The 14,327-nt window shown below is 33.4% G+C and overlaps 2 protein-coding genes across 5 annotated transcripts; one reads left to right on the forward strand and one right to left on the reverse strand.

Moving 5' to 3' along the window:
- The first annotated feature begins 419 nt into the window (after positions 1-419).
- Positions 420-1,939, forward strand: LOC137836378 (uncharacterized). Its single transcript, XM_068645107.2, has one exon. The coding sequence runs from the start codon at positions 555-557 to the stop codon at positions 1,770-1,772; it is 1,218 nt and encodes a 405-aa protein (XP_068501208.2). The 5' UTR covers positions 420-554; the 3' UTR covers positions 1,773-1,939.
- An 857-nt stretch (positions 1,940-2,796) lies between these two features.
- Positions 2,797-12,319, reverse strand: LOC137836930 (SNF1-related protein kinase catalytic subunit alpha KIN10). Of its 4 annotated transcripts, none has more exons than XM_068645727.2 (12): positions 11,303-12,277; positions 10,998-11,171; positions 8,130-8,331; positions 7,513-7,697; positions 7,240-7,422; positions 6,984-7,115; positions 6,285-6,470; positions 4,949-5,038; positions 4,795-4,878; positions 4,547-4,687; positions 3,796-4,035; positions 2,797-3,446 (listed from the first exon to the last, which is right to left on the reverse strand). In XM_068645727.2, exons 2-12 carry the CDS (start codon positions 11,025-11,027, stop codon positions 3,333-3,335), a joined length of 1,587 nt encoding a protein of 528 aa, XP_068501828.2. In that variant the 5' UTR covers positions 11,028-11,171; positions 11,303-12,277; the 3' UTR covers positions 2,797-3,332. The 4 variants fall into 4 exon arrangements, with proteins under 4 accessions (XP_068501828.2, XP_068501829.2, XP_068501830.2 ...); XM_068645728.2 differs by having other exon boundaries at positions 12,161-12,274; XM_068645729.2 differs by lacking the exon at positions 10,998-11,171 and having other exon boundaries at positions 12,161-12,319.
- Positions 12,320-14,327: the final 2,008 nt, after the last annotated feature.

Genomic DNA, 14,327 nt, shown 5'->3' on the forward strand with positions numbered 1-14,327 from the left:
CAGTTCTTGCCTTGGACAAAGTGGCAATGGAGGGTGGAATGTGAGAAGGACAAGAAAATTGTAATAAAGAAAGATCATAGATCACACAATTTTAGTTTGTAGCTTTGGATCACAGGGAAAGATTTTATGAAGTGGTAAATGACCTATTGAGGCTTGCACTGTGGCATAGAATATGCTCAAGTTCCATCATACAATACAAATCTATTTGCCCTTTGTCCAAGTCAAACAATCTTCACCAATTACAATGCCTCAGAAACCGCCAAATGTTTGGATATAGAAGCCGAAATCATAAAGAAACTAATAAGTGTGACCTGGTCAGATCTGAAACACAACTAGTTCAAAGAGACACTCATTTTTGACACATATAAAAGAAGCACAAACCAGCTAAGGCAAAACATAGAAACCAAACTTCAGTTCCTTCTAACACTCACCCTTTTAATATAAGCTTAACCAAAGTACAAAACCAAGCAAGCATAGGAGTTAGTGCTCTTGAAGAATCATCACCACCCTATAAGCCTAACCAATTCAAGAAGCAGAAAACCTCAGAAGGGTAGATGGCAAGGAAGAGAAAGGGTGGTGAAGTAGTTGAAGAGAGAGAGATATGTGAGGGAAGCATGGCTTGGGATGAGATGATGAAACAGGCTGCAGCACTTGGAGGAGTCCAAAGAGCCAGGAAGAGGTTTGTTGGGGTGAGGCAAAGGCCATCAGGTAGATGGGTGGCTGAGATCAAAGACACCATTCAGAAGATAAGAGTGTGGTTGGGGACTTTTGACACTGCTGAGGAAGCTGCAAGAGCCTATGATGAGGCTGCTTGCTTGCTTAGAGGTGCAAACACAAGGACAAACTTCTGGCCATGTTCTCAATCCTCCACAAGTCCAGCACTTTCCTCAAAAATCACCAATCTCCTCCTTCAGAGGCTTAAAGAAAGGAACAACAACAACAACACCTGCTCCTCTTCCTCCACCTCCACCTCACTTCTCATCAACCACCAACATATGCAACAAGAAGTTGATGCATATGGTGATGGTTCAACACAATTCTCAATTGACCAATTCACTGATTTTCTCAATGACCCTGAAGATTATAGCGCAAGCAACAATGACTTCATCAACAACACTGCACAAATTGACTACATTACTAGTAGTTTTGAATCATGTTTGACTGAAAAAGATGGGGGGACAAAAGTGGATGTGCAATACAAAACCAACATTGTGACACCACAGACTTCAAGTAATGACAGCAACTCAGGAGTGGAGGACAGTGAAGAAGAAGGCACAGATACTAACTTTGATGTCCATGATTTTAGGTTCCTAGACAACATTGCTCCACCTAGTTACTACTCTCCTTTTGAGATGGCTGAAGAGATGGAGGAGCCTGTGGAGGCAGAGAACTATGGTGGTGATGAGCCTTCAATGCTTAGAGCTGTGATGAAGAGAATGACATATGAGAGGAAGTTCTCAGCCTCTCTCTATGCCTTCAATGGAATACCTGAATGCTTGAAGTTGAAACTTGAATCAGGAAACATGAAAGGAAGAGGAATAACTGATCAATTAAGCAGCCTTCAAATGGCTTGTAGCAAAAACAGACTTAAGAAGAATGAAGAGGTGAAAGAGTACATGGAAGCAATGGATGGAAAACAGGAAGAACACCACCAACAAACAACAACTGACATGGATTCTTCTAGTGTTGATGGGGAACTGTTACTTTGGAATTCACTAGATCTTCCTCCAATTTGCTTTGTTAACTTGCTAGAAAACGGTTCATTCAATTAGCAATATCATTCATTTTATGTAACATTAGACTTTGTAGTAAGCATGAAGTAACATCTTCTTCTGCTATAGTTTCTGATTTTATTCATAATTGTTAGTATCAATGAGTAACATTGAATTTCAACCTGTAACAGAAGCCATTATTGACAATGAATTTGAGATTAGTTTTTTAATGGAAGAGATGTGGAAGTTAAGATATGCAATTTTTTTTAAAAAGTAATTTAGTTTGTTTATATATATATATATATATATATATATATATATATATATATATATATATATATATATATATATATATATATATATGTTGTATATTGCCTTTCTTTATAGCCTTAATAATTGCAAATATTGGCCAATTAATAATATAAGCAGCATTTATCAATGAAAAAGTATGCTTTAAATTAAGAGTATAATCTTATTAAATACAATGATAACTGGAATAACTTAATTCTATACATATTTTAAATTTATAATATTATTAATTAAATGGGGTTTATCATTTATTATTACAAAAAAATAATTAAATTTAAAAACAAAAATAATTAATCATTATATTAACTAAATTTTTGTATAAGATTTTATTGTAATTATAAAAATAAGAAACAAATTTTATATATAAAAAATATTTAGATTATATATATATATATATATATATTATTGAGTGTTTTTATTTAATCTCTTTTATAAACATGGAAAATATTTTAAAGTTGTTAGTTTGTCTTAAATGAATTTAAACTAAAGTGTCTTTTAAGAAAGTGACGAAATGTTTTAAATAGATTTTTTTTTTTTTGGATTTTAGATAGACGAGTTAGAATTTTTTTATATTTGAATAACTTTATTTAAATAAATCTTAATTTTTAATTTATATAATTAAAAAAAAAATACATTTTGAATTGAAAACTTCATTATCGTCCGTATCCAATACATGTCGAAATACAGAGACACCGTTTAAGAGGAAAGTTTCATAACTAAGATGTCTCAACATGGAAATGCAACCCAACATGAAGGTGGAAAAGATAGAAAGGGATGCGGAAAAGGATAATGTAATCAAGATAGGAATACACAAGACAAGGATGAAGCAGCCTGATTAATCATAACTAACTAAGACTGCCCGAAAAATAAGGTTTACAGAACAGAGATTCTAAAATACATAAACTATGATTTGTGAAATAACATGCATCCATAAAAGGAGCACAATTGAGTAGGGAAGCGGGGAGAAAATGCTTATCTGCAAACTCATGTTCGATGCAGCCTAGGCAAACAACCCCTCGGCTTCCCAGCAACAGACATAAGCAGTCAATTACAACACCAAGTTCAATACAATAAACAGATCTCCCTGTTGGAGCCAAATGCTTTCATTGAAATCTTAAGGATTTCACGGGAAAGAGAAAATTTAGGAGCAAATGCCTTGTGTAAGTTGCCTCAATCATGATAACCCAAAAAAACTGGGGTTATGCTAAAAAGTTCCGAGAGATAGATATACCCATCATACTGAAAGGGCACTGGTATGTACAATGTAAGCTTATTCACATGCAACATCCTTAGTGACTTGTGAGCTTCACGCTAGAGTACACGAAGCTGTGAAAGGAAAGCAGCACAGAGATCCAAGAAAAGAAACTGGGGGCCCTGGACCCTTTGAAGATCAAGGAGATACTTCTCCTCACGAGCTTTGTAAAGCTGCCAAAGAAATTATCAGAGGTTCAGAATGTTCGAGTAAAAAAAATGACAATAGTAGTATCCAATAACGACAGAAGAACAAGTATACAATAAAATATCATTTGCCAAATTATGGATTACTAGCATACTAATAACCATTGCAATGAAAGGATTATTATATTGTAAACCCAAAGAACAAGTCAAATTTTCTAATATTAAAAACAAAGGAGGTAGGAGGAAGGGAAATAGTCGGAAGTTTACGGAGCTAAGGCTCTAAAAAAACAATGCAAAAAACACCCTCCAACCTTGTAAATAAACATCCCATTCAAATCCAAGCACAATAGATATTATGGTTGTCAAGATAAATTACCTGCACTTCAAACTTTACCACATTTGACTTAGAAACAGCCTCATCTTCAATGATGTTGGAATCATTTCCAAAGTAATGATTACTATGCACAGAATTGTTAATCATTCCTTCATGATTACCAGGAATGCTAGCAACCCATCTGCACTTCATGTTATAGTGTCCAATCTTCTTCCAACAAACATTTAATTCTTGCAGAGCTTTAAGGACCTCAGTCATTATTTCACGTGGTTGCGCTCGAGACTGTCACAATTTAACAAACATAACCAACAAAAACCTCAATCACAAGTAACTACCAAACAAGTACATCAGAAGTTCAATATTTCTTATAGCTAGCAACTATTAATAATGGACAATGCTAGCAATTTAGTAGCACACTACTATTGATTGAAATTTCTTTAAAGGGAAAAAAAGTTGAGTCTCAGTATTTTTATATTTTATGACTCACTTACGATTTTGTAATTTCCAATAAATTTAAACTAATAATGGAGAATGTATTAGAAAGTGTGTTGCTAGAACTCATTAAAAATGAGAATTTGCAAACAAGTTGCACACATAAACACCTTCAATCAACAAATTTGATGTCTCACTCACAAGATAGATGGAACCAGTTCAGGACAATTGACATAATTATTTCGTTAAACTAGGAACCATCTTGGTGATAGTAGTACAAATTAAATACACTAAGCATGGAAAATAAACTTGTTATTGAATCAGGTTCAGTATGAAACAGCTAATAGGTAAAATATAGCACCTGAAGACCAAGGGCCCATTTTCTCTCAGCAGGGAACTGTTGCCGCAATCCTACTCCCTGATAATCCATATACCCAGTGCTGTGGTGTCCAACAACTGGAGGAGCAACTTCACTGGAGTGGACCCGGTTGAAACCAGAATCCTATGCAGTCACATTAAAAGAATAACTAATGAGCCTATCCTGTTTTAAAAAGACACCAACGTAATATCTAGAATAGAAAACCTCCAATGATTATACCACAAACCCACCATTGTCTCTTGAAATTCAGCTCCAAGATAACCACTAAACACACGAAACCGGTTGTCGAATAACAAATAGTATGTTACAGTACCCTGAAATTCATAGACAGAAATAAGAGATGATCTGGCAGGTACACTTGAGGTGAAAATGAAGATCGCAAACCTTGTTTTGTATTCTATTCGCAAGAGATTCAACCAATTGATTTCTGTCAAATCCCATATTAACCACTTCTTGAATAACCTCCTCGTCGATCTACAAAACCATAATATTCGTTGATTTTCCTTTCTTTGATTGATTACATATCAAGTAACAAACAATCAGCAATATTTACGTGTTTGATGTTGAACTATAAAAAAAATAGACACAAAACCCACTGAAACATTCAGTATGCTATAGAAATGCAAAAAGAAACAAAAACCATAAAGGTATATCGTGATAGAATATTAAGTTATGGGCTAAAATTAGATGACCTAAGAGTTGGGTTGGGACAATTATTGCATTTGAACACGGTCCAAAGCTACATGTGATCCAAATACTTCATTCCAGAAGGCAAAGGAATGCAAAAGGAAAGGGAATTATGCTGAATTGGCAATTTGATTAGGAGAGTAGTAGGAATATAGGAAAGATGTGAGGCAAGCAAGGGTAATTGTCAGTTGTTTTTTTTACAGAAATAGAGATAGATTTCTTGAAGGACCTGAGGCACTGGTTGTAACCTTAAAAGAGAATAGCTTTCTTGCAGGACCTGAGGCCTTTGTTGTGACCTTAAAAGAGCTTTGGCTCAATTCTTTACAATTCAATAACACTCATACACTGGTTTCTGTTATTGGGAATCCTAACAGATGGCTTGTAAATTTACTCGACGCTTATATCTAACCACTTTGATATAAAGGTGGTATATTTTGACAAAATAAAATTAACAGATAAAGGTGCAAGCAGACCAATTTCACGAACTAAAGGTCATTTTTAAAAAGGAAAATGAAATTGACAAATCTAAAGAAACACAATTGTTTGGCCTCGGCTTACACGATTCAGCAAATGCCTCATTTTACTTCACCTCCAATACCACTGAATTAAAGTAACTTTAACGACTAACAATAGCATGGTTCCAAACACATTGACAAAAACATACAGCTTTTTCCACCAATATTTTGGCAAGTGACAATCATGTAGAGTTAAATATACAAAAATACTATTTATCTAACAGAGTAATAGAATAAAACCTCTGATTTTGTAAAACTGAATGACATTTGTCACATTAGCAAAGTGGTTATTTGTGTTACATATATTGAGTTTAGTCCCACATCAGTGAAGGCTGCTTTACATGCTTCATGATTGTCTTATATAAATTGTATCTCTCATTTTGAGAAATTAGAAAAGGGATAACAGAATTGGTATTTTTCAGATAAAAAATTTCTTTGTTTTTCTTTAGATCTAAGTTTTCTTTAGTATGGACCATAACTTAATAAAAATGAATCCCAAAATCCAGTAAAATCCAAACCTTTTTGGCTTGTTGCAGTGTATCTGGTGGTGGCACTGCTAAATAACGTGGCAGACGAACTTGGAACCATGGGTGTTGACGTATCTCAGGTATGGTCATCCTCTTCATGGGATCCACCACAAGCATCCTTGGTATCAATTCTCTAGCACCAGGTGATAGATGACTAGGAAGAGTGTATATCCCACCCTACAAGAAATGGTAATTAGTAAGGTATGCATCAGAAGCAAAACTAAATCTGTTTACAGATAGATAACATCATTTAGTGTAGGAATATACAATGGATAAATCCAAAACCATCATCACATTTTAACATACAAGATTGAACAAACTAAATGAAATAATATAAATATTGTTTTAGTGGGTCACCAAGAATTATCTACTGTTGCAGGTTAGTAATGCCTTTATTAAAGATTATAAAGATAATTTACTGATTTTCCGTGTAGTCTTTCATAACTACCAGAGTTACTGAAAATCAACTTATTTTTTTGCAACATAGAGGAACAATATTAACCTTCCTTTAAACAAAGACAGCTAAAGATATAATAAGTATTGACCTAAAAGGTATTAAGCCATTCTAGATTTGTCATAATCTCCATCAGCAACAATGCCAGAAAATAACTTGATATGACAGTGGCAGGAAATTTCACTCAGTCTTTTGAAAACCATATACAGAAAAAGGAAAATTGAGAACAATATTACCTTTATTTTTTTAAAGAGATTGGGAATGTTTTCATCATCAAAAGGAAGAGTGCCACAGAGAAGGGCATATAAAATTACACCACAGCTCCAGACATCTACTTCAGGTCCAGCATACAATTTCCCAGAGATAACCTATGAAAAACAGTTTAACCTCTGATAGATTAACCACAAAAGGATGTAAATGTAAATTCTCAAAAATAGTGGTGTAGTAATAATATTAATATCCTATTCAATTACAATCCAATTATTTACAAACCTCTGGAGCTGCATAGTTAGGGCTTCCGCAACTTGTCTTAAGAAAGTGACCATCACGCATGATATTGCTCAAGCCAAAATCAGCAATCTTGATATTAAATTTGGAGTCCAAAAGTAAATTCTCAGGCTTCAGGTCTCTATGAACCACCATATTCCTGTGACAGTACTCCACACCAGAAATTATCTGCTTCCATAGTTCCAGAAGACAAACTAGATTAAATAATCAGTGACAAGCATAAATTTCTGGAGCACACAAAAATATAACAAATTACACCTGCTGAAAAAAATGGCGGGCTTCATCCTCTTGCAACCTACCCTTCTCGACTATGTAATCAAAGAGCTCTCCAGATTTCACATATTCCATAACAACATATATGTCTGTTGAGGTTTCTATGACCTCATAAAGTCGAATAATGTGATGATGCATAAACAATCTTAAAATTTTGATTTCCCTTCTAACTGCAACAAATTGGAGAAGAAAAAAAAACGTTGTAACTTGTAAGCATATTCAACCATTTGCTAGTTACCAGTAGCAATCATGCAAAATGTGAAAACCATAAGTAAAGTGATTCAGCTAGGTAGCATATTTAACTCCTAACCCACCCCCTAGAGTCAACATCTACTCAATCTTCAAGATTTCAACCAACTCAAATTGGCTGGAGTTAAGGCAGCTATGGATCACAACAATTAAGGAAATTTTCAACATTATCCAACCACAACATAGTGGTATCAAACATGAAGAATTTCAAAACTAATGATATAGCAATGCAGCTATACATGTACATATATACATAAACTTGACTGAAAAGTATAGGAAGACTGAAAACAATGAAAATCAGGTCCCACAGTTAGATAAACAGTAAATATTATATGTGTGCAAATGACTCAGACCTTTTTCTTCCATTTCCATACTTCTTATCTTGTGGCGGTTAAGGATCTTTATAGCAACTTTATGACCAGTCAGTACATGCTCTGCAATTTTCACCTTCCCAAAGGATCCAATGCCAAGTGTTTTCCCCAACTTATAATTTGGTAGAAACATGTCCACACTTCCACCGCCACTATGGCCAGTTGATCTGTCCATTTTTATAATCTAGAGACAAATTCAGAAAGAAACATGAGAAATCAGACACACAAAAGTATACAATAGCAGAAGCACAAATGAAAATTAGATTGAAGACTCCATCACACATCAAATGAAACAAAAATACTGGTATCATACTTGAAATGTTCAACAATTCCGAGAGTTTTTGTTATAGTTGTGCAAATCCAATTGGCATAACAAGCATAGCTTTACAATGAGTTAGTAAAACTTCACCAGGGTGATGGAGGTTAAGGGAAAGAAAGGAAGGTTACTTCTCACACCCACAAAGAAAGGAAGCAAAAGATGGCCTCCTCCTATGCATTCGAAACCTTGATCAATGGTAATCAAAATTTTGACATACAATTAATAGAGTCCCAATGTATGAGATGTGTATTCAAGACCTTATATGCAGCCTGGAATTCAAGAAATCAGAATCACGATATCTAATTAAAGAGTTTCCACAATGACATTAAAATCAACACCGAGTACTGTTTCATTTATTGTTGAAATTTAAAAATATTAAATAATATTTCTGCCAACACTGTTTCCTGGAATTTTTAGCGGCGAACCAAAACTAAGTGCCTAGCAGTGCGTGGAGTAGATTCTACTTCCAGAATCAGTGAGGTTGGTCGTCGCTTGGAGAGACACTCTAGATCTGAAGGTTACCTGAGAAAACTGCGACAGCGAAGCGTACAATAGATATTCCACCGGAGACTAAGAGCAGCAGAGCGAGATCAACCCGCTCTAATACCAACTTGAGATAGATAAAAGAGACTATAGTGAGAGTCTTATGTTCTCATATTTATATTGATAGTTCTGATACAATGAGTACAAAGAAGAGCAAAGATAAAAAAATCAGAACTAGAGTTCTAGGTACAGACAGAGATAGGTAGAACATATAGTAGTTTTCCAGTATAACTACATATTACCTATATTTAATAGGTATTCTAACAATATTATTAATATCCCACATTGATTAAGGGTATGGCTAATGTCATCTTACAAGCTTTGTACAATCCTCACCTGACAAGCAAGTTGTTTTTATGTAGGGTTAAGTTAACCTCTAAAACCAAATTTTAATATGATATCATAGCCTAACATATATCTATTATAGGACCACCCTAATTATCTATTCCACAAATGTCTATTTCTAGTCCCGAAGGGGAATTGTTATTGGGTGACCCACATTTGTCCACACTTCAAGTGTCTAGTCTTGTGTCAGAGAAGGTATGTTGACTAGGGATGGCAACGGGACGGTCCGAGTTTGACTATTCCATCCCCATCCCCAACCCTGAAGTAAAAAGTCCATTCTAATCCACATCCCATATTCAACGGGTATGAATTATTTATCTCATCATCATCGGGGAGCAAGTATACTTGTACCCAGTGTTTTCATTGTCAAAAGAATACACATTTTCTTTTCTCCATTGTCAAACATCAAGAAAGAAATTATAATGGTATAAATATTAAAAGAGAGTATAAAACAACCGTTGATAAAGGTTAAATAATTATAGAAAAGAGTAAAAATGATCAAATGTATGACCTAGAGTTATGTTACAAAACTAAGGACCAAAGAAAAACTAATATAAGGTTTTTAGGTTATCTAATAAATTAAAAATGTTTAGTAATTTAAGACAAGGAGGAGTCTGAGGACAGGGATGGGTATTGAGATGGGTATGGAGACAGGGCGGATATGTACATACCAGTCCCTGTCCCCAATTGAAAAAAATTGGGTATTACCCATACTCGTACCCAATCAAAGCATGGATTCCCCATCAAAATCAGGACAGGTTCAAACAATACCCGCAAAGACAGATTCATTTGTCATCCCTAATGTTGACTCTCACTCCCATTGACAAGATATATGGCAAAAGTAATCCTTATAAGGTGTGTCCAGTCTTCAACTTACAAATTGGTTTTTGTATGATTAAGTTAGATCCTAAACTCAAATTCTAGTAAATATGAAATCAGCTATATTTTTTCCCCTGATAATTTCCTTTCTTTTATAGATAAATGGACAGAACCTAGAAATATCAACCAATCCATGGAAAGGCACATTGCTAAAAACTTTGAGGCCAGCCATCAAAATGGGTCAGCCCAGCTTACTAGTTAGGCACCCTATCTTCAATGAAGTGTATCACTAATGCCTTATACGTGCCTTTTCTAGTGCAAGTAAGGCACTTGCATTTAGCACCTACGTATTAGATCTGTTTCCAAATAATTGTCGTTTTAAGGTTTTGCAAAGGATTAAGAAAGTTGCAAATATTTAGAATTTTAAGAAAAAAATAAGTTCCTTTTTACTACATTACGTTCCCATTTCATAAATGTTCTCATTCCATATTAAAATACCAAAAAAAATACAAGGATAAGTTGAAAAAACTAATTAGTGAAAAACCCGAAAAGTATTTTGAAATGATAGAGTAATTGATAGCCATAAATAACATAGCATGCTCAATCATCTAAATCTTACACTGAAGAAGTGATAAATAGTCTAAATAAATTACTAGTTGTCACCGTCGAGTGTTTGGGACTCTAAACAGCAAGCAATGCAGGCGTAGACTAAAAAAATAGCAATGAGGCTGCACTGATTTCATGGAAAACAGCTGATTAATTGCCAGCATTTGGTATACAACTAAGGAAAGGATATAATTTTTCTGCCATTTAGTTTCACTTACCATAGAAGTGTTGACAAAGGAAAACAACATAACATATGCGCCATAAGGCACATCGAACTTGGTGAGGTGGCAGAATGGATTGGCGCCTCATGCTAATTGAGGTACTGCCCAGCCAATGCCTATGGCCCCTTCGGCAATCCCTTTTGGTCCATCCACAGCGCACCCTACCAGTAGCTGTAAGAAAAAGCTCAAAATGTACAGCCTTCTAAAATGCTAACTTCGATGCTAATTTGGACAAAATAAAATCAACAAAACTGTCCGAATTTTGACGCCATACTTCTATTAGACAAGCAACCTATTGGTACCTTTCTTCCGTTACACATACGAGCTAGTTCAGTGAGGTGGCAGATTGGATCGCGATTCCTCATTACTGCTGATTGAGATGCTGCCCCAGCCCACACCCGTGGCACCTTTAGCAAGCCTTGTCGGCTCACACACCCTACTAGCAGCTGTTAAAAAACACTCCAAATATCCAGACATCTAACGAATTGTCAGGTCTTCGACAATCTTTCTTACGTCACACGCAAGCCAATGGCACCTCTCTCCTGCTAGACATACAATGCAACCTACTGCCACCTACCTCTCTTCTGTTAGACAGGCAATGCAACCTGCTGGTGCCTCTCAGGTCAAGGCACCAAAAAAATCAAAACCCCTCAGGACCTCAAGTCAACCTCAATCAAAAGAAAAACTCTTCTCAAAAACCTACTTCCTTATACCTCTTATACCTCATATCTCAATCAAATCCACTTTCCAGTTTCCACCAAACACAACAATTTTTTTTCTCAATTGTTCTACACTAGCATCAAATCAAAGCAATCCAGCATTCAACAGTTGCGAAATGTGGCAACACACCATACCCTAATCCCCTTGGTTTGAAGAAATTCCCAACGAAAACACACAATCAGGCAAGCAAAATGTATCCAAAGCGACGCATAACAACAAACACCACGAACTCAATCAAAAAATGGGGAAAAAAAACATCAGAGAAGTTGAATCGGAGAGATTGAAAAGGAAAGGGGAAACGGAGGAAGCGAGAGAGAAGGGAAAAGGGGAATGAATGAATGAATGTGGGGGAATGCAGAGAGAGAGAGAGAGGAGAATTGAGATCGGAGAAAGCAATGAGAGGAGAAAAAGAGGAATTGAAAGGGAGAAGGCACACTCACCGAAGAGGAAGCGAAGGTTAGAGTGATGGATTGTGAAGGAAGATAAAAGAGAGCATTGTTTGCGCTGTTGTTCGTTGCTGCGACGCTGCGTTTCTCTTACCTTCGCCACGCAATTCCTCTCTTTCTCTCTTTCCTTTTGCTTTAATTCTCCATAATATTAACTATTTCTGTTTTTTCTCAAAATATAAAAAAAATAATAATGTAAATATACATATATTTTTTAAGAAATTTATGAACTTAATTTTTTTTTTTAATAATTCAAAATATTTTATTTTTATTTAAATAAAATTTACTGTCAATAAAATAACATTATCTTTATTTGTATGATTTAGCTTTCAACATTTTTTTAAAAAAATCAAAAGAGAAGACATGAAAAAAATAAAAATAATCGGATGACGACAAAAATAAATAGTTTATTTGTAGAATAATAAGGTGCATTATGGTACAACTTTAAAACACATTGCACAAGAGTCTACCTTGTTCTATGAGAGCTTTCTTTTATTCATTTTATTTGAGATAAATTTGTTTTATGTATCTGAATTGTTTGAATAAATTGATTCATGGATCCCATGTTGTCTTTCTATGGATTAGTTAAAAGAGTTCTGTTTTGGTAGATTTTGGAGTAAGTCTTGTGATGAAGATTATGGATAAATTCTTGTATAAGGATTGAATCACCTTAGAATGATTCATATTTATTTATTGTTTATTGTTGATAAAAAAAATGGATCTCGTGTTGAATTTCTACTTCTTCTGTTGTTCAGTTATTTTTTTAGCAATATACTCATTTTAAGTTGAAGAAATGTGAGATTTTAAGGTTTTTTTTTTAATGTCTTTGATTTGGTTGTTAAAAGAAATTTCATTCTTTAAGCTGAGTTTCTTTCATATTTTTCTAGATTTGTTTATTTTGATATAAGTTCATGTTGTTTTTCATTTTATATGGGGTATAAATTTTGTTTTCATGTTAAGATATTTACATTTTTTTTCTTCTCTTAATAATATTGTCATATAAGTGGAAGAAAATGTGAAACTTTATAGTTTTTTTTGTTTGGTTGGTGTGTTTCATTGTTCAAGAAAAAAAAAATGTTTGGATGGTGTACTTCTTACATACTTTTCTGAGTTTATTTATCATGATATAAATTCATTCTATTTTTATTTAATATGAAAGAATAAAATTTGTTTTCATGATACTTATAGTCTATTGTGCTTATGATGCTAGTAATGTTGTCATATATGTTGGAAAAAAGGTGAAACATTAGGGTTTTTTTTGTTTGGTTAATGTGTTTTATTCTTGAAGACTAAAAAGGTTTCATGTTGTGCCTCTTACATGCTTTTCTATATTTGTTTATTCTCATAAGTGTACATTTTTTGTTGTTAGGAATGTTTATATGGTAATCATTTGCTTTACACTATGTTTCGTGATAAACAATTTTTATGTATTTCATGATTATAATTGAAGCTTGAACTAAATGATTTCATTTCTATGATTATGATATCTTTTGGGGTTTATATTCTTAATATAAGTTTATAATGATTTTTTATAAAATCAATATAAGTTGATTCATATTTGAAAGCAAGTTTATTGATGTTTCTCCGTGTATTTTTCAATCAATTATTTTGTCAAGTTTATATAATAAAAAAAACAATAATTTATGATTTTGAAAAGTTATATCACAAAATTAAGTTTGATTGAAAATTCATTCCGAAAAATAAACAGTATAAGAAAATTACTAAATAACAATTAATTTTAAAAATAAAAATAATTAGTTATTATATTGATTAAATTAGATATTATTTTATAAATTAAAAAATTATTGATATTTAAAGTAATTTTTATTATTAAAAAAATTTATAGTATTTCTAAAGTGTGGTATCTATCATTAGTTAGTAACTAAAACATTAGTTAATGTTAGTTTAGAAACTGTTTTCTAATTTTTTATTAATAATAGAAATTATTTTAGATACCAATAATTTTTTAGTTTATAAAATAATATTTAATTTAGTTAATATAATAATTAATTATTTGTTATTTTTAAAATTACTTGTTATTTAATTATATTTTTTAGTAAAGAAACAAATATATAGAATAATTGACTGGATGTTTATTTGTAAAAGATAAATTAATCATAAGCTCTTAATTTTTCTTTTCTTATACATTTGACTAAAAAAA

Source organism: Phaseolus vulgaris, chromosome 4 (genome assembly GCF_051622355.1).
Source record: "Phaseolus vulgaris cultivar YP4 chromosome 4, ASM5162235v1, whole genome shotgun sequence".
Classification (NCBI taxonomy): Eukaryota; Viridiplantae; Streptophyta; class Magnoliopsida; order Fabales; family Fabaceae; genus Phaseolus; species Phaseolus vulgaris.

Bases quoted from the DNA above. Each gene is read 5' to 3' on its own strand.
- LOC137836378 (XM_068645107.2), top strand. From the start codon at position 555: ATGGCAAGGAAGAGAAAGGGTGGTGAAGTAGTTGAAGAGAGAGAGATA.
- LOC137836930 (XM_068645727.2), bottom strand. From the start codon at position 11,027: ATGTTGTTTTCCTTTGTCAACACTTCTATG. The intron at 4,688-4,794 runs GTGGGTTTGTGG...GTGACTGCATAG, and splicing joins CTGAATTTCAAGAGACAATG to GATTCTGGTTTCAACCGGGT. The intron at 3,447-3,795 runs GTAATTTATCTT...TTTCTTTGGCAG, and splicing joins TGGTAAAGTTTGAAGTGCAG to CTTTACAAAGCTCGTGAGGA.